A 25208-nucleotide genomic window follows, 5' to 3' on the forward strand; every position below is an offset into this window, starting at 1 on the left:
AACTGGAAGTTGTGGGATTTATTATAACAATCAATTTGATACCAAATTCTTGGTATGTAACATTTAAGGAGACTTTAAAATTTAAAATAAAGTCTGCCCATTCTAGCCTATGAAGGCCATTTACTTCAATGAGGGAAAAACGAATTTGGCTGTTTTTACCTCACCAGGGCTTATAAATCTATTTTTATAAAGTCCCTGCTTATAGTTACATGGCACCCAGCCCTAGGGGCACATAGGGCACACCTTAGGGGTGACTTATATGTAAAAATAAGGTAGTTTAAGACTTTGGAAGTACCTTTAATTCCAAAGTCGAATTTGCATATAACTTTAATTTAAAAGCAGCCAGCAAGGCAGGCTTGCTTTTAAAATGACACTGGGCACCTCAGCAATGCACCTAGGTGTGCACCACCTATGCTGTGGTCCCTAAACCTACATGCCCTACCATATACTAGGGACTTATAGGTAGGTTAACTTAGACAATTATAATTAGCCTAATTTGCATATCTATTTTACACAGAGCACTGGCCCTGGGACTGGTAAGCAGTACCCAGGGCACAGCCAAGTCAGTAACCACCAGTACCTATCCAGAAAGAGTGGGGGTGATCAGGCAAAAAAAAGGACTTTCCTACACTAGGCTATGCAGCAAACGCTGCTCAGACTTTCCAGACAGAGAGGGTAAGTTAAGTGAACAATCAAGATGTCTGATCCTCAATCCTCTTCTTTAAAACTTCCCAAATCAGGGGGGGTGAAGGAATCCAAAATCCTGCAAGGAGCAGTCTGAAGGAATAAATATTCAGCTCAACCGGGAAGATGGATTGATGCCATATCTGTAGACTGTCTCTTCAAACCATTTCATAGCATCAGTGAATTACCCACAGTGCAGTGGCTGAGACCTCAAAGAGGTCCTGATCTTGCCCAGGTTTTCTCGCTTCACCTCTGCTTTTGAATCATTTTACATGAAGTCATGTCACAATAATGCTTAAAATGTTACCTTTAATTTTCAGAATAGCTATGAAGTTCAGTGCTGGATAAAGAGTTATGTACTACTAAACATCACGTATAACACCAGTATTTACTGATTCAACCTTAATTTGTACACATCTTGTCACTTTGACTGGAGAACGAAATTCAGCCTGGATTATGACTCCAACTGAAGCCTTTTACTTACCTCAGAAGTGGTTCCAGAGAGCCCATCATCCTCGCCATCGCTATCCTGATTTTGTTTTATAAATCCTGGTGGTAAGGCAGGACCAATCACAACTCTGCATGAAAAATATACCTGTGATTAACAGTGTTACAAAATGAAAGTAAACAAAACATCACTGCAATACACATTTAGAAGCAGAAATCAGCTGTGCAGCGTATGAAGTGTTATACATAGTATCAGTTTTCTTCGCTAATCTTGCCAATTTGAGCTGCCTGAGGATTTAGGATCTACAAGCGCAGGAGCTTCAAACAGCATAAATACCGAATACCACTCAACTAAAACTGACTAGGTGAAGTTCCGTAATCATACTGACCATAGAGTTATCAAACTCAGCATGACAGAACATGTATTTAGTAGGGGTCGGCTTAACTTGCGTAATTCCGTGTAGTGTAATCATGCAAATTTACCAAAGAATTTCGCAAGATTACGCTTCAATTGTGCAAGAAGATTAATTCTGCATTTAGTGGTATTTCTTAGCACAAAAATGCCCCGGATGCAATTTGTGCTAAGAAATAGCACTAAATACAACAGAATGAATAGCGAGCTCAAGCAGCTGCTCATGCTTGCTAAGTGTGCTCTAGTGTTTAGATTGCCCCTCCACCGCCAAATTACTCAATGACATAAGTAATCGCCTAATTACTGGTAATTCTATGTCAAAAAATTAAAGGAGAATTACTGAAATTACTTCAGTGTAATCGAAATTCTGCCCAGGCCTGGTATTTAGGGAACTGCTTATCCAATCACACTGATACAGTTGGTAACTGGGCAATGTTATGCTGAGAGAGTTGGGTTGGGGAGGGTAGGATGGATGATTTTCATCCGTCAAGAAAGTTATCAAGGAAATACAAATTTCCATTTCCATTTGCAGCTAACAATGTATGTGGTGCAAAGTCTTATTTTTTTATGTAGCACATTCCAGGTCTGGTTTAACAGTCCAAACTGGCGAGTAATTGGATCTGTGTAGTCTGCTGCTAGATGAACTCTTATTGATAAATAATAATATTCATTACATATAATGCTCCTATCTTGTGACACCACCTTTCTCCAAGGCTTACCAAACTGGTTCTGCTGCAGTTCAAAATATCAGTTTTTATGACCTGCCCTTTCCATGGAGATTGGAGTGAAGAGCTTTCCATGCAGCAGAAGAACGCCAAGCTTATCACCTGCTGAATGAAAGAATGGCAGGTCAGCATCTGAAGATAACAAGCACTGCGGGTGCCTGACAAGCGAAGCTTTCAATTCAATGCTGCGATAGCACGAACTGAATTATTCAGCAGATCTGATTTTATCCTGACAGGTGCTGACAAACAAACATTCCATCTGCAAAACCTTTGCGTGCAAAAGAACCGATCGGCAATAGGATCTAGCTGCAGTGTTCCTTCATTATTCGCTAAATCCCTATCAAAAGAACACTTTTCAAAGAGAGGTCACAAAAGCAATGGCGAGCCCAGTGGGGGCTCTAACAAGGAATGCCTTTTGCAGTTTACTGAAGGAAAAAGGTAAGTAATACGATTTGACCAGCCTGCTTTTCCTTCCTAGCCTAGTTCTCGAGTTGCAGCCAGTGCCCCTAACTGACGTCATGTTAACCCTTTTATATCAAAGTTCTCGATGATCTATTTATTTTGTGCTGCAGACAGCGCCACACAGCCACTTGAAAGCAGTTCATTTAGGTGTCAGTGGTTATGGTAGAGGCAACAAAGATGAACGTTTGGAGCTGAAAGAGTCTTTTATAAGAATAAAAACATTATACTAATAATCTGCACAAAAGAATTGTGTAGGCCTTAACCAAAACACTGCATTTAAACATGTTTTTTTTTTTTGGTTAAAATCCTGCACGGCGACATGTACTTGGCTGAGCCACTAATAAGGAGAGATTCCTGTTTATTTTTCTTCCTTGCTTTTTCTTTTTGCTAGTTCTGACAGATTCAGGGCCACGTAAATGTCGTATAGAAACAAATTGAGAGAGAATATTAGTGCTTTATTTCATAACCATTTAACCTACGAAAAGAATTAGTGCAAAGTTAGATTAACCTTAAAAATGTTTCTTTATGAATACGATTTTGCTAGAAAGATGTGGGACAATGGAAATGAGATCATCTAAATAATGAACTGTGTTCATATAACACTTTCTTCAAATGGGTAAGGGTCTATACAAGAAAGAACAGAGTGGTTCATAGCGGTTTAGAAAATAGTTAAATGTATCATGTGGTTGAATGAACATATCAACTGAAACTGTTCTGCTCACATGAAGACGTAGAATATCCATTGGCTAGAGACGAAGATTATCTACACAAGTTTTACAATTTGTTTCAACTCATTATATTAGAAATCATGTTCCCAGACTACGATAAAACCAAATCCCTGACAGAACCCTTGAAACCCTCTCCTGAGGCTTTTACCGTTTGCTTGAATGGCACTCCTAGACTCGGAGAGCCCTTTGGCACTTTTTATCCTTTTCTTTCTTCGAAGTCTTGGATTTATTCTGAGACAGACTTTATTCTGCTTGATCGTATTACTGAGAGATTCTACTGAAGATCTCCAGGAGATATTTGACCAGAAAATTATATGCTTTCACATCTGACACAAGAATGCTTAAAGATCTCTACTGAACTTTATTTTCCCTGCATCTAGATTAGAACTGGGACTAGATCTCTATGGGCCACGCTACACACATTGGTCTGTAATTTGCATTGATTTTAATAAATTTGCTAATAAGGAGATTGATGAATGAATGATCTAATAAAATTATAAAATTACAACCTAAACTCACACTATTGACTCCAAAAGTAATGTATTATGTTTTTAAGTGCAGCTTTTCTCTTCTCACTTGCCACAGAGGTTCTTTGCCGAGGGTACAGTAGTAAACTGAGCTTTTAATGAATAGGATTAACAAATTATTTATTCTTACATTTCCGCTTCAACATCTTGCATGAACTAAGGACAGGCATGCAACATCCATTGGGCTAAAAGGACTTTACCATCATCTTCCCCCACAAAGACCTCCATCAGCTGGCTTGGGCAGGGCTGACTGGACTGAGACTGCAGGCCGGATTGCTCAAAGTCTTGCTGCTCTGCCATTCAAAACAAGGTTATTTCCAGCTACAAGGGCCCTGTTTGCTTTGCAGTATTTACTTTTACATTTACGAATGCCTCACTCCCTTCTCAATTTCCCCCCCTCAGTGAAACTAGCAATGTGTCACAGGTATCTGCAATGTGTTATGATAGCTGCTGGTCTCTCATACACCTTTGTTCGCATAAAAGTAGCAGGAGGTTCATGCAACATTCCACCTGCAGCAAAAGACAGTGCGCTAGCGACATCACTGTTTAATTAATAGGCAGTGATGTGGCAGATACTATCGTGCAAGGATTGCCATCCTGAGAAAATATAAACAAATGCATTTGAAATTAGAACAGAAGTCTTTCTTATGGTTTGTTTTATTTCCTAGTGCTGTGAGGCTATTTAAAGAAATGTTGCATTCCGACATCTGGTAAAGTAAATGTTTGCTGCTGTGTTGTTTTATGCAACGCCTCATATTGCATCTCTGCTGCTTCTAAGCACTGGAAATAGCAGATCCTACTACTATACAATTTAACTGTATTCAATTTACCTTCCTCAGAAGGATGGATGGCTGAGAGTACTTTGCTGGATTCAGACATCTCACCTAATGATGGCATCATTTCATCATCAAGCAAATACTGTATCCATCGTACTTAATTGACATGTATATGTATGTAGGTATTGGCACATATTTGTGTGTATATGATCCAGTAATGCACATTCTGCAGGGATGTATGTGAACTGATAAGTTCTGTTTGAATCTCAGTAGGGGTGTTGCAGCCTTTACTCCTCAAGAGACAGACAACATAGCTTCACTGGCTTCAATATAGGGCGCTTGGTAATTAAAGAGCTGCAAAACCTGCTGGAGCAAACATTGTATACAACATAATATATTAAATAAGTCTTAATGAAAAAAAACAAAGATGTCAATGAAAGATAAGATTATAATGGATACAGAGTGCAATGACTAAAAAATAACTTACAGCTCTACACAAATGTTTAACTTTTCCTCAACAATATACCTATGTGGGTATGTTGTGTAGTATTGATGATATTTTTGAAATAAGGGTTTAGTATAAATAATGTGGTCCTGAAAAGCATCTTTGCAGATATACAGCTGCCTTACGGTGCTGCTAATAGTGGGCAGTTAAGTGTGCCACACTGCAGCTGGAAGATGCAAATTTAGGTCTTTTGTTAGGTGCGAGGAAAGCTAGGCTGCACTACAAGCAAAAATAATTTGGGTTGTAATTTCGATATTCCTCGGACCATTCACCCTTTGTACCCAGAAATTTCATAGGAAATTTGGTAGTAAATCAATGACTGTCACTAATGCCTTCATTAGGGGCAGTATTACACCCAAAGTGGTAACTTGGGGTGGAGTTCTTCTACACAGCATTCTGATTGAGCCAGTGTCTATTGGAATCACTGGGTCTGGAAATTCTGGACCCGATAATCCTAGGTCTATATTCCGGACATGATTATTCCGGGCCTGGAGACACCAGCAATTAAACATTTTGATGGAATTGTGAAGTTCTGTATTTGTGTAATTGTTCATGTACTCCCTGAATATGATTTTGTACGAAATACACACTCACAGTGGATAGGTCTCAAGTGCATTTAAAGTGTTTTGTCTCTTAGGGCTAAGGCATCTTTTAACCATTTTTAATGGACATGTGCACACTTTGTGTACATGCCAAGAGTAAATAAATTAGATGTAGACAGTTCTGAGACAATACTCTGTTCATACACGAGGTAATTCACAGTGTGTCCCAGAAACCTATTCAAAATTCTGGGAACTTTAGTTTAAAAAAAATCAATAGTTATAACAATCACTCAATTTTCATATACATGTGTCTGTATACTAAGCAGATAACAAATGAGCCACTAAGCATTATGGTTTCATAATGCTAAAACGTGGTTCAGGTTGAGTGAAAATCAACCATAAATCCTTCACTAGGGAAGTAGAGCTTAATTCATGTTCCCACTACATCATTGGTTCCCTATTACCAAATATTATGCCATGGTTCACAAAAAAAGACAAATGAAACAGGATGGTGTTATCACCACTATTTCAGAGTAACTCAAATACAATTTATTTTAGTTTTGAATGTGTTCATGCTATTCTTGCTTTATCAGCTTCTTTAACAATCTATCTATATGTCAGCTTTAACCTACCCAACCTCAACACAACATTTTACAAGATCACAGAGTACCAATCTCCCTGCATACTAATATTGAAAATACAATTTTCATGGGTGATTTCAACATTAATTGTGGCAATCCTAAACCCAAATTATTCATTACCCTACCGAACCTTGTGGACCTCCAGAACCCATCCCATTATTCCTATTTCACATGCAATAAAAGGAGGACTCTAGACTTTATCATTGCAGATTCGGAAGGTAAAATGCATCCTCCTCTTAGTATCAAGAATGGACATAATTGTCCCTGGTGAAATGCTCACTCCTTGCAACATCAAAGGGTCAGATTATTTAGTTTTTCCAATGTGCATCATATTATCTTTATTTGAACCCTAAACAAGGAACATTTGGTTTTGCTCCATGAACCTACTGGCGATTTTGTCTCTAGATCACCTCCTCTTGTCTAACTCTCAAAACATCAATGTACCAAAACCAAACAATCGACATAAGACCTTGTGACTCAAAGAAGAGAACCAGAAGATAAAAATAAAAAAGCACTGCACCTCAAAGCCAAAGTTTGTTTGCTTTGGTCTAAGAATACGATTTTGAGAAGGAAAAACAGATAATAAAATAAGCCACAGAGAACTGGGGAGCATAAAATAAGGAGATGTAAAGAGGTAGAGTTTCAGATGGTTAAAAAAAAACAAGAAAAAAAAAAAAAACGTAATTAGTGGCAACAAAGCAGGTCGGATTAGAGCTACCACTGAGGAAGAAAGAATGGCCGAGAGGGTCCGGAAAAGCCATGGAGGTCATAGCTTAAGAAAGAAAGGTAGAAGAAGTTTGTTTCGAGTTGTCACGCATGGGCATTTGGACAATAACTGGTCCACATTACTTGCCACATAACCTAGCCACATTAGGCCTATGGTACATAATATACACCTACAATGAAGCCTCCACAATAAAGCCAGGTGTGTGGTATTATATTAGCTATATGTTTTACAATATCGTGCACATTTGGGATGCTTATGTACTAAAGTTCTCATAAAATGTAGGGTACATGTAAAGTGCACTATCACACCTGAGGCTATCCTGTTGCTTAGCAGGCGAGAGTGCCTACTCCTGACTAGGGTAGGTTGATTAATTGAAAAGCCAGGTCTGCAACCTCTAGCAAACTTCAAGTAGAGAGAAGGCAGCTCTGATGTGGAGTGGAATGTTGTTCTACACTTTAAAAGTGATGCAAGAACACGTAATCTCCTGAGCTGGTTTTGTGTACGCATGGGATGTGTGCGAGTCCTATGGAGCAGAGATGCCTGGATGGTTGGTGTAAAGTGTTGTAACTATTCAAGCAGGTGAGGCCCAAGTTGTGAAGTGCCTTGAATAAGTGTGTGAGGAGTTATGTTAGATGTGAAAAATGAATAACACATTGCTCTCATTGGTCCTCATACTTTCTCTCAAATACATTCTCATGCATGTAATGGGAATAAAAACCTTGCTTCACACATTTGTTTTCCACTCGGTGTGATTTAGTACAAAAGGATGTATTATTAAGCTTGGGATTAGAGAGGACCATTCTTCAATGAAGGAGCTAATCGAAAGGGCTTTCTTTCTGATAGCAGTGGGCAGTTCAAGGATACTTGTGCATTGTTCCAAGAGAGTCTGTCTTCAACCTGTAAGATGTTTATTTTTTTCAAATGTTTGCTTGTTATAATGTAGTAACTATACTTGCTGTAATCAAGCTACATATAGTCTGTGCTAGGATTGGGCACGATACAGATCTGTAAAGATACGACTAAGCATCTACACTGATCTGGTGGTCTAGAGAAGTGGAAACCACATACAGTAGCCTGATTAGCTTTTGGACAGGTTCCTATGTATGTCCAATACTGACTCCCCCCAGGTTATTTGCTCTGCTCTGTAAGATCCATAGGCTGTTACCACAGACTCCAGGGGCAAGAGCCATCTTCAGGGTGTGACCAAATACTTGGAAAGCAAAGTTGTACTGGAATAAAGCCTTCTGATGGGCAATAGTGTGGCTTTAGATGGGCTGTCTCAGTTAACATTACAGTCTAGAAAAAAGGTGTGGTCATTCAGCAAGCGTTCTTCTTCGAATTATATTGTAGCCCGGTGGATCGGTTTAACTAAAATAGAAACTATTCACCTAGCCAATACTGAGTGATAAAGAGGAAACCAATAGTTTGTGCACAATGAATTGGAGGGTGTTAAAGCTGTGTTCCATAACGGGTAGTGTTAAAATTGAGCAATATATGAACCCTTATTTTAATTTCGTGGACTGACAAAATGAGTCTAGGCCCCTGGTGGCAAGTACAGTGAGGCAACAGTCTCTCAATGAAATATGTAAATCTTTAGGACTTCTAGAATAGGACATTAATGTGTCCTGAATGGCTTTAAAGTTCAGTAATAAGAATGAAGTGCGATTTATAGAACAGACACCCTTAGTTCCCTAGCAATGCATGTATCCAGCAATAAGAGCAGCCACTTATGTCGCTTTTATATTCTGATCTGCCACTATAAAGTTTGAAAAAATTCGCAATTTTGATTTCACTCATATATGAATGTGGTGATGAAAGTGTGTATATATGCCATCATGCTGGGGCTGGGCATACAGTTTCTGCCAATACTACTCAGCATTGGCCACAACTGCTGAACAGCATTGGAACAAGCGCTCAAAGACAAAACCTATTGACCATGCTCATTTCCCTTAAACCGCAAGCCTGCTTCTGTGGTAACAAATGTTTTTCTAGACTTTTATGGCACATATCAAAAGGTTGACAGAATGGCTGTTTCTTGAGCTCCTCGGTCTGACAAAGGATGCACCATGCCAAAGATTGACCCCCGCCATTGAAGGATTCTTGAAACTCCGGAGAAGTTTCATTCCTTGCAGACCACCAATGACAGACTGGGGGCCCATATGAGATGGGGAGATCCCACAGAACAGATCCCTAGGATGGCAGCTTCCACCTTATACAAGAACCTGCAGAGACGCTGCATCACTCATGGTGACTGGAGCAGACAGTCCTCCTGCATCCATCCAAAATGTAGGCTAAAGCGGCTTCGGTCACAGGGCCAGAAGACCTGCAGCTTGCAGTCCTGTGGAGGAGGGGCTATTTGCTGAAAGAGCAGAGATGTGCAGCACCCCCAGCAGTGAAGCAAAGGAAAAAGGCATCAACAGGTGAGTGTGGGCCCTGCAACACAAGTTGGAGATTCCCCATAGATCAGAGAAGAGGGGCCCTTTGTGACCTGGAGTGGACAGTTGTGGCACGGAATGAGGTATGCGCAGCACCACGTTATGTAATTTAGGTCCCACGCAGGAAGGTGCTCCAGTAGAAGGAAATCACTCTCTGCAGCAGCCCAGAGACCTAAATGAGCTATCAACTGTTCTTTACCAATTCTGACTCCCAAAGCCTTTCAGCACTTCAACACCCAGCTCTGAAAGGAGAGCACATTCCCAGTCAAAACCATCAACTGAGTAAGGCAAAAATACACATAAGCTCCATCAAGGAGGAGGTATTAAGTGGGCTTCCATCATAATTGCCAATCAGAGGGACAAAGTGAAGCAAGATATAGAAATTCAGCTACCTGCAAGTCAAGTCCATTTTGACTTATCTATTAAGGCATTGGAAGGCTTTAGATTGCAAGCATAAAGCTAACCACGGGAAAAGTGATCACAATTAGGGCCAATCACTAGGGCCGAAAAATAACTTCTCCTATTTTTACACATAACTCAAAGGTGATTTTAAATGGAGTAAAAAATGAACTGAACACTGGGAACAGGGTGGAATTCTTGCGCCAGGAGGTGCTTACCAGGCAAGACAAACACATCTCCCTCCAAACTCATCTAGGAGAAGGTCATGCAGTAGTAATGTTTGTAGCACGAAAAAGCCACAGCTTTACTTTGATGTCCACAGAATTTACTTTTTCCAGTACCTATCCCTCATCACGTTACAAAAGAGAAGAAGCTTTCGGGCCAATACTTGAATATTTAACAAAAGTTACTTACACTTGGTGCCTCCCCTTTAAACTGATATTCAGATGGACAGAAAGAGCTATTGAGTTGCTCTTGGTTAAAAAAAAAAAAAAAAAAAAAAAAGGCAGACAAATACTACAACTATCCGAGGAGTCCAACTATCCTAAGGCATAAAACTCACACTTGTTTGCGTACTATGACCTCTAACTTGAAAAAAGCATGGAGGACTGTCAAAAGGAAGATCTGGAACAAGAAAATGACTGCATCCACCATTGAAAGAGAGGAAAGAAGCCATAGAACACCTCAGAAAAGTGATACCACCCCTGCATTCGCATAAGAACTCTCAGACTGTCTTTGAAGGAGATAAAGGTGATTCATAAGATGTCAGACATCAACTGAGAACAGGGTTGTCGGTGTGAGACGAAGAACCACTGGTTAGGAGGTGGCGAGGAGTCATGTACTACTCTTATTTATAACTACATAGCCGTGATCACTCTCCACTTAGAATAACTAGGCTAATCAAATTATGGCTAAGGAGGATGGTCTAACATCTACATTTAGGATTTTTGGGATGATAAGGTTTCTACTTGATGCATTGATTATTTTGTCAGTTAGAGTTTGTTAGACCTGTCAGCCTTAGGGAATCTTCCCCCAAACGTTTTGCCTGCTTGCCTCATATTCTGCTGATTAGCTTTTTTGGCTTTAGGACTCTAGCACTGGTCAGCAATGGTAAAGTGCTCAAAGTGCATGTGTTCTCTCCCCTAAACATTGTTTGATTGGTGCATCCACAATTGGCATACTTCATTTACTTATTAGTCCATAATAAAGTGCCTTACTAGTGCCCAGGGCCGGTACATTAAATCCTACTAATGGGACTGCAGCACTGCTTGTGCCACCCACAATAGAAGCCCTTAAACATGTCTCAGGCCTGCTATTTCAGAGCCTGTATGTTAAGTTTACACTGCCACGTCGACTTGGCATTTAAAAACTCTTGCCAAGCCTTAAACTCCCCTTATTATTACATATAAGTCACCCCTAATGTAGACCCAAGTAACCCATAAGGCAGGGTGCTATGTAATTAAAAGGTAGGACACAGACGTTTAGTTTTGCATGTTCTGGTAGTGAAAAACTCCCATATTCGGTTTTCAGTACCGTGAGGCCTACCCCGCTCCTGGGTCAACATTTGGGATTCCTTATTACATTTAATAGGCTGTAACTCCTAATTGAGAAGGAGTACATAAATCATGTTTAGCACCCATGGAATTGTAATAATAAATCCTCTTTAATGGGAAAGTCGGATTTATTGTTACAATTTGAAAATGCCACTTTTAAAAAAGTTGGCATTTTCTTGCTGTTAGCCTTTTGTGCTTACAGCCTGTCTCCAATACACAACTGGGCTGGGGTGACATATGGGATTGTGCATTCCCTCTAAACCAGTGTTTCCCAACCTGTGGTCCGGGGAAGAGGTCCCCAACTGTTTAGAAAATTAAGCAGATTAGGCCCCCAGCTTTCAATAACGATTTAGTGGGAGTCCGTGGGTTCAATTAATCATAAAGTAGGGGTTCACAGAAGTCAAAACATTGGGAACCACTGCTCTAGACAGCCACACACACACACACACACAAAGGTTCTTAGGTATGACTGAATGAGCCTTCAACATCCTGATGAACCATTTTGGGCAGGATGGGAGGGAGGGGCTGACACATACACCTGAATAGGCATTGTCTTGGCCTCACACAAAAGGACTGCTAAACCCCCTATAGTGAATCTGGAACCAGGGCAGGAAGACAGGACCTCCGTACACATTAAAGAACCTTCTTTGAAGTCAACTCCACTTCAAAGACACAACTGGGTATAAGTACTGGACCTCTGACACTCCCAACTCCGTACACTACTGGACCTGTGAAAAACTCTGCCAGGAGGAAGGAGTATTGTGCCGCTACAAGGACTGCCACTCTGGTCTCCTGCTGTGTTGTCCTGCTACCTTTCTCCCAGCTGAGGAAGGACTGGACCATCTCACCTGAACCCAGAATGACTCCACAGGAATGTTGGCTTGGCCCCTGATCTAAGTCTCAGGGGCATCAAATACTTCTAATCTTCATGCAATAGCACCTGGACTTTGCTTGCTGCAAGTCTTACTTTGCGAAGTGGTGCCAATCCAGTTCTGGACCTTTGAAGTGGGTATAAAGTGCTACACATGCCAGAACCTTTGCATCTATGCCATTGCGCTGACTGGAACCGGTGATTCTCCTTTGCTGATGCTGCGAGGATCGAGGACACCGCATCGCCATCAATGCCTGCACATCGCTGCTGCTGTCAGAGTTGGGAGCACCACATGGACGACTGCGCGACACATCGCCTCCATTAACGACGCATCTGACTTTGCACGATTCTCAGCCGATGCATCGCCTACATCTTCAAGATCGACACCAACACATCTGCTCCTTGCATCTTGTTCCCAAGGTTGATGCAAATCCGAACCAAGGTACTGTTTCAGCAGACCAAGACTGATCCCTGTATACGACCGCGCTTCATCGTGGTCGGCCTGACTTTTCAGATTTTGCCTGGTCTAGCATGACCAGATTTCATGGTTGGCGCTTTATGCTTTTAAGCACAACTAAGTTTGTTCTTTAAAAATGAATATCTCAAATTCTACTTATTGGATTTTTTTGTTTCACTGTTGTTTTGTTCATAAAAATATAATCTATCTAAATTGATGTGGAGTCTTTTTTGTGGTGTCTGAAGTGCTGCACAAATACTTTACGCAGCTTCTTAAGTTAAGCCTGCCTGCTCTGTGCCAAGCTAACTGAGGGTGAGCACAGGTTAATTTATGGTGTGTATCTGCCTTACCCAGGCCTAGGATTGTAGTTCCTGCTTGGAAAGTGTGCATAACTCTGCCAACCAGAAACCCAATTTCTACTGGGGAATTTATAAGAAAGATTAGGTTGTTGATCTGCAGAACTCAATACATTAGACAAACAAGCCCACAAAAATACTAGCAGACAATCATTAAACAACGTTAACAGCTAAATCAGGTGGAAGCGGCACACTAAACTAGATGGAAGTGGCCCACCAATGCTCTCCAAGATGAATTACAAAAAGTCTGGGTAACAGAACCGGAAGACCTAGAGTAACATTAATTTCTTTTAATGCCAGTCGACTAAATAGCCCTACCAATTGAGTCACTGCACTTAATACTCTTAGATACATGAAAAAAGATTGAATCTTACATCAGGAAACACACACGCTCCAAAGACAAAATGAGAATACCATCAAAATCTTTTCTGAGTCAATATTTAGCTTTTGTGAAACCCAAAACCAAGGGGTTAGCTGTCCTCTTAAATAACAGAACTAACTCAGAGTAAAGGACATCTCAAATGAGAATCCAATATGCTTAGCAGACGTTTATGGTCCAAACAAGGGACAAGAGCATTCATGAAGAACAAGATCAAGACAATCCTAGATCTGGCACAATACCCAATAGTAATGGGAGGCGACTAGAACCTTATTCGGACGGACAATTCAATAAAATATTCACAGGATTTTTTTTTTGATCAAATGTGATATAATATGGCACAATTGACAGGTCCATGTCTGAAACAGAAAGCAAGTGAAAGGCAGCTGTGGGGAGGAATTTCATCTCCCCTTCCCTCCTTCTCACTGGAACCATAAGAACAGTTTGCTGACACAAATGCTTGGGAGTTAAACTTGAATTACCAGCAATAAGAATGCAAGAGTTACCTATTTGCTCATGACGTGCTGTGACCTCCCATTTAAACAATGAAATTACGGTTGGACCCACAAAGATTACATTCTGGAGAAGTTTCTGTCTAATTTGAGTTCAATTAAAACATGGGTTCTCGAAAACAATTTCCCAGGGGTCAATAACTATGGTCAGTGGTATAACCGAGGGCTGTATTAATGCCAGCATGGAGGAGGACAGAGAGTGAGGGGAGGGGTTGGATTTTGGGTGTAAGTGATGTGAAGCATGTGATTGGAATGCACAGTGATCTGTGGAGTTAGTGAGGCTTTTGTTCTTTATTGCCTTCTAAATTAAGCCTCTTGAGTTATGGATTTGACGATAATGTGTTATGCTGCATCTCAGCTGTTATCCACTATGACACCCGGGGGGAGTGGGGTGCGGGGTGCACAAAGACAGTAACTTGACTAGTGAATTGGAATGAAATAGAATCTTTGGCCTCACAATCTCCTTATGCCTCTAGTCTCTCATCAGTAAACATCAGGACTGCTCAGAAATAGGCTCTGTTAAGGTTGAAATGCTATACAAAATTCATGACAAAGATCCTCAACAATCAGGTGTGCAATTCACTGAGGTGGGAAGACACAAAAACCCAACCTTTACCTCAAGACATGGGACATTGGGAACACTTTATTCATGTCACTATGAGACTTCAAATTTAATCCCTGCCATACCACTTTAACAAAACATGCTGGTTGTGAGAGCTGTATTTAAAGTTTGAGCAGTGTCCACAGCACAGTGGCATAACTTTGATGAGAGTGGTTGTTGAGTCTCACCATCAGAACCTCTTCCACCCTAGTTGTTGTGTAAGGAACAAAATGGAAAGTATGGGACCAGAAAACATATTTATGAATCCTGCCTCCTCCTTGGTACAAATTGTGCACACAAACATATTTCTCTGCTCATATTTTTCTTAACAGAGATAGGAAAAACTTAAACTAGACACTGGTAGTAAATATGTGATAAGAAGTCAAGGCTGTAACCAAACAATCACTTTATTTTACCTATGGAGGAGAGAACAAACAGTCTCATAGTTCACTAAAATATAGTGTAGTGAATCTTGAAACAGAGAGCCCTGCATTGTGGCGTTTGTATTCTTGCTTCACCAAATGGTTCGATGGCAGTTAAATCATATCCTTTCTATGCCTTTGCCCCTTAATTCCCATTATGTAATTCTTATTAGAGGGGGGTGAGCCACTGAAGGCTTGTGCCAAGCGCGAGCTAGATGCTGGTCGCTGGCTCAGTTGGAAGTTCTCTTGGATCCTCTGCCCCAAAACAAGTCAAGCCTTCTGCCTGTCACGACGGTCACCTGCAGTCTCACCTCACGCACCAAGCATTAAAGAGAAAGCAGTTTTGTTTGATGTAAAATGAGTAGGAAAGACAATCATCTAGTAGTTGAATCGCATAATGTGAAACCCAAAAACCTGAGCAATTCTAGCTTACCGACTTGACCTAATTGTATGATACTAAGCAACTGTTTTATTTAATTTTACCTCCTTTTTATTTATTAATACATATGAGAGCAATTTGAAATACATGAGCTCAAGGTGTGCGCTATACATAACATCTGGGGTTTGATTTAATAAACTATAATGTTGTTACTTGTTTAAAGATAAACTAGGCGACATAGAGGGTGCATATGACAACTGACTTGCCTGTTTGGTCACTAGTTGCATTCATGTCAGAGACAGAGGAAGGTATGAACGTTTCTAAGTTCATGTTTGACAACTATTGCCTTCAATAAATGCCTTTCAATGCAGTAATATAATCTGATGCATTTCGGTGAAAGACTTCCCCATGTTAATGACATACACTTTTTGGAATTTTGAAGAATTTTATTATTTTTGTACAGGTTTGCTGCACAAGGTCTTTAAAAACGAGGGTGTTTCCAAAGTTGAGTGGTGCAGGACACTTTTTTCTTTTTCCTTTTACTTCAGTTAACATGTAAATAAATATTGCTTGTTTAACAGCAGTCTGAATGTTGGTTCATAGTCAGGTATACAGTAGCCTTGAGTGCCCAATGTAACAGTCAGAAGGGTCGCAAGTGCCCCAGGCCATACTTTAAATATCACCAAATTAAAGTAACACCCTTTAATGAGAGGTCAGCAAAACTGCATTGGCATCCCTGATTCCTGAATGGACAATATCCAAACAGAAGGTTATTGCTGAAAGATGCACCTTCTGTCTGACAGTGTAGGATGCTGTCTGTCAAACAGCAGCAGAAGATCTCAGTCTTTCCTGTAAAGTGGGATACATTTCTGAAACATTTCATCAACTATAGTTGGGTTCAGATTTTACATGCACAAATCCATAGTAATTCAGCTTTTATAGAGTTATTTCAAGCAACTATAACTTGTGTCCTTGCCATGCACAGTTTTCTCATCAATAATTTTACAGTAAATGTTAGTGATATTACCAATGGCGTTATAAAATATATCATGAGTGCTGTAATAGCTGAGGTAATTAGCAGTGCATTGCATGGAGCACGTTAAAGTTACCTTAGGGCACAAGTTTAAAATGTGACCCTAACTATAACATCCCTCTAACCTTGTGGGTTTTTCAGTAACAAAAAAAACGAAAAAAAAAAAAAACACACATATATATTATATGTATTTAAAACCTACTGGCGATTGCCAGTAGGTAGTTATAGATAGGAGCTAGTTTTATTAGGAAAAACGTTTTGTTGTGCCAATAACTTTGGCCCAGATTGACGAATCTGCATGACATTTTCAAAACTAACATAACAGTTGGTTCAGCTGCTGTCTAGAAAGTTTCAGGGTGATTCGTCAAGCAGGGGCAGAGAAAAAGAGGGGTCCCAAAACGCTTTTTCCCATAGGGTCTTTCGACACAACTATAGCCCGAACCGCAGAATGGAAGCTAGACCTTGGTATACAGATCGTGCTTTTCGTGATTTGGTGTAATCTGTTCAGTAGTTTTAGAGATATTAAAGGAAAAAGAAATACATGGACGCAAAGGCTCCACAGTTCCCAGAGATCTCATGGTGAGATCAGACTGGCTGCCAACACTTCAAACAGGAAGTGCTAGCAGCCATTTTGGGACTTGGCTTAAGCCGAATGCCCTCACCCCCCCCCCAAAAAAAAGAGAGCAGGTAGGAATACCCCGACTCTGTAGCCTTGGTGCTGGGCTCCCCCACTAGGGCAAAAAAACATTTAAAAAAAAAAGAAATTGGGGGGCTTTAGTGGAATGTTGGAGGGAGCCGCACAAACCCTCTTCCCACCTCCATTGGGCTTGTTTGAGCCCCTGGATCCACCGCCTCCCAAAAGCTTTATAAAAATAGTGGAGGGGGGCTGTGTGGACCCGCCTACTGTGGCTTTTCCATGCCCCAGGGACCACCACCTTCCTGGGGCTACATACAAACATGTGCTGGGGGAGGCCATGCGGACACCCCCGCACCGCAGGCACCGGGGACCACCACCTCACCGGGGCTAAACACGTAATTCCAACTTGGAGTGGGGGGGAGGGGTGGGATGGAGTGGGGGGAGGGGTGGGATGGGGTGGGGCGGGGTGAGCGCGCTCGGACCCATCCTCCTGGATCATATACATCCCGGAGACGACCATCTATCCAGGGCTGGCCTGTGCAAAAGAATGGGGGGAGGGGCATGCTGCTCCCCTCCTGGAGCCATTAATGGCCCTAGGAACCCACCCCACCCCCCAAAGGGCCGGCTATTGATATCTCCCACAATGCCCACCCTTGGGAGATAGCGGTCTGCTTTCACACGAGCTGTGACAGCTCCTGCCAGTGGGAGAAAACTGACTCCACTCCTTGCAAGCGGGAGCTGTCAAACCGCTGGGAGCGGAGTTTTCATCTATTTCCCTGCCCGCTGTTATGCAGGCAGAGAAACAGATGAAAGATTGGTCTCGCACATAGAGATCTGTATACTTAGCAGCTCACTGCGTTTGGGACCAACGCAGGCTCCTGCAGGAGGCAGGAAGACAGTTGGGACTGCAGGATACTTCAGGCCCACCCCCTGAAGTCCAGTGTAATATCTTATGGAGTGATACTACGAGCATGTAAAATGGCCTAGAAACTCCACCCGTTTGGCCCTGCTGCATATACATTAGTGGTATGTAACATCTTCCCACCCTTTTCCAGGGCGATAGACAGCTTATTAAAAGGCTGCAACCAGCGCGTTTCCTGCCAATTTTGAAGATGCGTTCTTGATGCACAGAAATATGTTCACATCTCCATCAAACAAGCACGTACTTCTGTACAGTACAAATCATCCTAACTTCTTATGCATGTCCAAGGCAAAGCAAGTGTGTTTTCTTTGCAGTTCCACATTGAAAAGTTATCTGTAATCCTCGATGGAGGTGTTTGCATCCTTTCTCTTTCAATCAAACAAATTTCTTAAGCGCACTACTCACCCGGTAGGGTCTCAAGGCGCTAGGGGGGGAGAGGGCTACTGCTCGAAAAGCCATGTTTTCTGAAGGTTAGGAGGCTCTGGGTCTTGCGTATGTTGGTGGGGAGGGAGTTCCAGGTCTTGGCGGCTAGGTGGGAGAAGGATCTGCTGCCGGAAGTGGTGCGTTGGATGTGGGGAACTATAGCGAGGGCGAGGTCGGCAGAGCGGAGCTGTCAAGCTGGTTTGTGGAAGTTGATTTGTTCGTTGAGGCAGGCTGGTCCGGTGTCGTGGAGGGCTTTGTGAGCGTGGACAAGGATTTTGAAGATGATCCTTTTGTTGATGGGCAGCCAGTGTAGGGATCTGAGGTTGGCGGAGATGTGTTTGTGGTGGGGGAGATTGAGGATGAGACGTGCGGCTGCTTTCTGGATTCGCTGGAGTTTTCTCTGAAGCTTGGCTGTGGTCCCTGCATAGAGGGCGTTGCCGTAGTCCAGTCTGCTGCTTATGAGGGCGTGAGTGACCATTCTTCTTGTTTCTAAAGGAATCCATTTGAAAGTCTTGCGTACCATGCGAAGGGTATTGAAGCAGGAGGATTGATTTGCTGAGTCATGGAGAGAGATGAGTCCAGTATGATACTAAGATTGCGTGCGTGGGTGGTGGGTGTTGGGGGTGGTCCAAGGGTGGTGGGCCACCAAGAGTCGTTCCATGCTGCCTTGTTGGGGCCAAAGATGGTGAGCTCTTTGGAGCACAATATCTTATGTAGCGATAGTAGAACATGTAAAATGACCTAGAAGCCCTGCCCAGTTGGCCGATATAGGTGCATATAGGGGGTAGGCTAGGCCCTGTGGCCAATCCCCAGCGCACACGGCCAAAGGCTGTGCGCAGCAGTGGTTGGATTAATGTAAAGTAATTAAAATACTTAATGTTAAAACATAAACATAGGAATTCACTTTAATTAAAAAAATAAAATTTAAAAAAAGTTACAGGAACCTTATAAATAGGCTCACATTTCAAAAGTACAAAACCATAGAAATTCAGCAGTTAGAGTTATTTCAAGGAACTATTAATTGTGCTCTAAAGTAACTATAAACCAAGCCCTCGCCATGCACTGCTAATTACCCCATATATTACATCAGTCATGACATCTTCTATGGCAATCAATGAAATTATCACTGCAACATTTGCAATAAAATTATTAATGAGGAACTGCCCCTAATGAGAAGACATGGCTGCGTGACGTAAATGAGTGGGCTGTTGCAGAGTTCCTAAGCATGAAACTGGTACGCACAGACATCAAGTTACAAGAGGACTTACAAGCATGGACAACATTATTACATGACTTGAATCATGCCCCAGAGTTGCTCTCCGTAGAATCCCTCCAGAAGGACTACAGGGCAATTTTGACACTCTTACACCGTTGATAGGTTAGCTCTTGGTATCACTGAATGCTATCCATATACGCTATCCCCTACTCCTAATTCGTGAATAGCACAAATGCACTGTTCGGGGGTAGAGAGGGGAGGAGGGAATCAGGGTTTTCTCTTTTCTTTATTCTGCCTCTTGGGTAAATTGGGATAACTCCCGATACTGATGTACGTGATTATTGCTCTATAGATGCTGAGCTGCATAGCCTAAGGGAGAGAATGAAAACCATGTACACAAGTGGATTGTTTTGTACTCTTACTGTATTTTTGTAAGCTTTGAGAAAAATCAATAAAGATTATTTAAAAAAAACAAATAATTGATGAGGAAACTGTGCATGGTGGGGGTGCAAGTTGTAGTTACCTTAGGGCACAAGTTATAATTACTTGAAATATCTCCAACTAGAACTGATGAATTTCTATGGATTTGTATGTTTAAAATGTGAGCCTAACTATAAAGTCCCTGTAACCATTGTTTATGTGAAAAAGAAATATATATAAAAACACACACACACACACACATATATATATATATATAAAGATATAAAGATATATAGATATATATATATAAATAAAATGAACTTATAGACCGGGCCTCAGGGAAAATGCCCGGCGCTGATAGTCCCAGATCTCTGGTCCCTCAACCAGAATTAGTGCCCATACAGAGAATATATCAATCTGATATGAGAATGACACTTTTTGTACACATGAAAAGGTTTACAAAACTTTTATTTTCTTCCCCAACAGGAATGATTTTTCGTATTAGGATAGAGTAGAAAGCACCAAAGAAAACAGCCACAGCCAACACGTTTTGCGTCACAGACACTTCTTCAGAGCTACAAATGATGACAAGGCCACCTTGTCAAGTAAGATAATGAAGAACAAATGATAGTGCTGTTACAGAGAGATATAAAGATCTAAAGACAATTAGGTGCATGGGCACTATACATTAGGTTCTAGGCCAGATGCCGTAATGCTACACCCAATCAGTGTAATTGTAAACAGGGATATTAAGGGGTAAATTAATAAGTCAATAACCACCAGAGTTCATGAAGAGATGCTATACTGTGTTACATATTCATTTCACTAGCTTGATGATTTGAACAATGAAACATTTGCAAGGTGGTTCGCAATTGAAATGATGCTAAAATGAGGACAATATTCAATTGAAGGTACAAGAATGGGTTTTAAATGTACAAACTACATCTCCTATAGTGCCTCCTAATTTATAAAATGAAAGTAGATATATAAAGTGATTTAAGAGGGACTCACCTACTGTGAGAAAGACCCTGGGAGGTCAAAACATGTTGGTAGTGTGATTGTGAGATCTAAATAAACTACTGACATCAGTAAGTTTACTGAGTGAGGCGTCCTTCTTGGTACTGTGATACACACATGCGTACACACACACACACACACACACACACACACACACACACACACACACACACACACACATATACACACTCGTATGTACACATAATGTCATAATTAAGGACTCTGTATTGATTGTCAGAAATAAAAAATTAACGTTAATCATAATAACAATATGATTGGTATCAATAACCCTAAATGAGGACACAACACCCCCGGAAAGTCCTTGACATACCGCTCTGGGGAGCCTGCCTGCATTTTAAATCCAGGTGGAAGGGCTGGTCCAAAAAAGCCATCGTCATCCTCATCGTCTTTGTCTTCCTTGGCTATCTCCTGCTTTCTTTAAAAAAATGTACAGATCATTATGAAACCATTATTTAAACATTAAATGTTATACTCTCTCGTTTTTGAAAACCACAAGTTGTTGACAGGTAAAGTGGTAATTAACCATTGCTAATCTATTGCCAAAGGTGCTCTGTTGTAATTTTGCATAAGCTATCAATCAATTTGAGACCTCACTTTTTAATTCAAAACTTAATATACCCAAGTGATAAAGAAAGTCTATAAACAAATAACTAGGTAAGCCACAAATTAATACAAAAAGACTGTTGAGAATTTTGCAGATACAGAGAAAACATAAAATGACCAAAATCCAATAAAAAATTGAGCTCAGTGCTGCTGAGAAACAGATCAATTTCATTTTCATTACTTTTGTCTGCATTCACAGTCTCAAAGTACGTATGCAGGGTAACAGCATTCATTATACATTTCTCATGCCTTGTCTTTTTATTTTCAAAATATTACCATCATGAAGATGTCAGTTTCTTTTAGTAGAGCTCTGCTTTTTGAATATTTTAGAAGAAGTGTTCTTTTTGTTTAAATAGCGCAATATGCACTCAATGGCAACAGCCATGTGGTGTTCGGGGATTGGAGTGGCTGAGAAGTCTAAACAAGCTAATTTACACTTATATGCTCTTGACTCTGGATAAGGCATCTGCGACTCACAGGAAACATTCAGACACGACTTTCAATTTCAAAACATTTCTTTTTGGCTCTAGGCACTAGACTGACAGTTAACAAGTTTTGTTATATTACCCGTAGCACAACTGATACCGATTTTCTGCTTGTACTAAATTACATTTTTAATCATTAGCATTCCCTTCTGTCATGAACACACTAACCTGCGTTTCAGACAAGGGCCGTTTTCACCGTCAGAGTCTTGCCTGCCTTCTGCACGTAGAGGAGAAGAATCGTCCTCACTATCATCTGATGCTCCCGAGCTGTGACAGGGTTTAAAGCCAGGAGGCAGTGCTGGTCCTGAAACTACACAAGTTCTACGTTAAGACACACATATCCTACTAAGGAGGACGGTTAAAGGCATATAATTGTTTTCCAAATAACATGAAAATTGTTGCCGTATATAGCAGTTAAAGTTGCTGGTCAGCTTGTTAATATTGATTTCCAGTTATAGTTCTAAAGTAACAATTACCTAGTAAATATATATTTTTTTAAATCTCGAAAACCACCTCAGATTTATTGAGGCAGCACACGCTGACTGAATCTACCTCATAGATCGAAATGACTGCTTGATAAAAAGTGAAAACATGTGAACAAGCATTAATCTTGAATAGCTCTTTTTGCACTGCAAAGGAAACGCAACATGAACCAGATCATGAGCGGAAGCAAGCCTGCTTCAAATATTATCCACAATCCACAGTCAGTCTTGGTTTTAAAATGTACAAAAATAAAGAAAAACACATCGAATTATATCATGCCGTTTTAAGACTTTGCAACGTACATCCTATTCAGTGATATCCAATACAGTCACTGAGGTCGTAAATGCTATATCAAAAGCGTAAAAATGATGTGCTTTTGTAAGTAATTCATATCAGGCAAGACATGTCATATTCCTGGAGCAGCACTGTTACTGACGGACCAAGAGCATAGAATCTTGTCAATAACCGCTACAGGCTAGGCACACACCAATCATGTAAGCTCTAGGTAAACAGACAAAAAAAAACAAAAACTTTGTTCGGAGTAAAACCGATTTCAAGAGACAGCACATACTAGTCCCAAAGGGGCAGGCGGTGCCCGAGAAGGTGAGAAAGAGATGAAGGCGTCTGTGTGCACTGTCCCCTCTACCGTCTCCCCAGGACCCACCCGCAGCTGCCAGCCCTAGAAGCTGCTAGCTCGGTGATGGTGTAAGGTAGGCAAATAGCCACATTTAAAACATGTTTGACTTCTTGTTTATAGAGCACCATGTGTGTGGGAAATAGTTCAGCGCGCTTGTGTAAATTTAAAACAGATCGCCATATTTCTATCACTTTTAACATTCCTAAATTGCAAAATGGAAGAACACTGTAATTTAAGTATGCAGGAGAGGAGCAGTGAGTTTCAGAGACTTCAAATCACCCCCATGCAAAGTGCAAGTAGGGCATCCATTGCTGTTTGCCTTTTGCGTTCTTCTGCTTGTAGGTTTACATGAACAGTTATAAAAGCCTGATTTAGCTACTCCATCTAGATAGAAAATAACTTGCTCTGTGTTTTGTCTTTGCTTTTGTACGTACTGCATATCAGGCTGCACCCAAACTAACCGGCAGTCAGTCCCACTCCACTGTGCTATTTCCATGCTAACAAGGAGCTTGACCAGAACAGCATGGCTTAAACATTTTCTGGATCCTCCAGGACACAGCCCGTGAATACACTTACTAGACGCCCTGGCGCTAAGGACTTGGTCAATGCGCCAACACGAAAAAGAAGGTAGTTTGCCTCCAATCCCTTCCTCTGCCACCCCTCCACACCCCTGCAACCCAAAAAGCTGTACTTGAGATCGGTTTCAGGTAGCAGCTAATTATTAAAAAAAAAAAAAAATCACGGGGATAATTAGCAGAATCCAAAACCTCTTTCATACTAGAAACCCACACTTAAAAATTCCAGGAAACACTGGATATTTTAATGAGTTATTTTAAAATCAAAATTCTATTGCACACAATATGTGCAACAACTATTACAAAAAACAAACAGATTAGTAGCTGCAATTTTTACAAGTAATGTGAACAGCAGAAAATACTACAACATACTGGTCGTTTAACTTTATATCAATCACACCCCCATACCTTTGGCTTACTTAGTTAAACTCCCACCAAAAAAAGAAAAGCCCAATTCAAGCTTCAAAGGTAAATCACAATTTCAGACCGGATTCCAACTATGAGGTTACAGTTCAGTCTAATAGCACAGTCTGCTATTCTGGTCTCCACTAAAGGCAGGTTGATAAGTACGTCAATGTATGGCCTGCCTTGTCTCAGCCATCTAGAACTGAGTTCCCCTACAACCTTTCACATTCTGTTCTTAGCTTATATAACATTATCTGGTCACTTTTTGAATAAATAATTATTAGAAACAGGCCTAATGCCCTGTGGCTTACTTTCATCATGTGAAACCATACCCTTGAAACAATAATTATAGACAAGAAATGCAATTATCAGTTTCCACGAAACTTTGTCATAACTTGTCAATTATTTTAGAACAGAGAAGGCAATTCACAATAAATACTATTTATCAAGTTTGAATGACAAAATGACATTAAACAAATATGCATTCTATATTTTTCACTCATACATAAGTGGGATAAATAGGACTGTGGAGAAGCACGTTGCCCACCGTAAAGTGATTCAACTCCTCATAAGGGGTAGTAAGTGCCATGTAAATGCAATTACAATACAACAGCATATAATTAACATGCATTACTTAGTCTATGCCCTGGTAACAGTTAAAAAAACCAATGCGATTCTTCAGCCCCAAGGCAGTCTGCGTACTGCTATGTATTATGCCAGGAAATAATGTGTATCACTCTTATTTGCCATAAACGTGTAACTTGTAGGGGGCGTTAGCGATTATTTCCTTC

General features: G+C 40.9%; 1 protein-coding gene across 1 annotated transcript in view; it reads right to left on the minus strand.

Moving 5' to 3' along the window:
- GPALPP1 (GPALPP motifs containing 1) overlaps positions 1 to 25208 on the minus strand; it is a 145939-nt gene that overhangs the window by 59959 nt on the left and 60772 nt on the right. Inside the window, exons 2-4 of the mRNA XM_069205410.1 lie at positions 22486 to 22627; positions 21540 to 21644; positions 1169 to 1262 (exon numbers count right to left, since the gene is read on the minus strand). Of these exons, the coding sequence (XP_069061511.1) occupies positions 1169 to 1262; positions 21540 to 21644; positions 22486 to 22627 (341 nt within the window). The remainder of the gene's footprint in view (positions 1 to 1168; positions 1263 to 21539; positions 21645 to 22485; positions 22628 to 25208) is intronic.

The sequence above is a fragment of the Pleurodeles waltl genome, chromosome 8 (genome assembly GCF_031143425.1).
Source record: "Pleurodeles waltl isolate 20211129_DDA chromosome 8, aPleWal1.hap1.20221129, whole genome shotgun sequence".
Lineage (NCBI taxonomy): Eukaryota > Metazoa > Chordata > Amphibia > Caudata > Salamandridae > Pleurodeles > Pleurodeles waltl.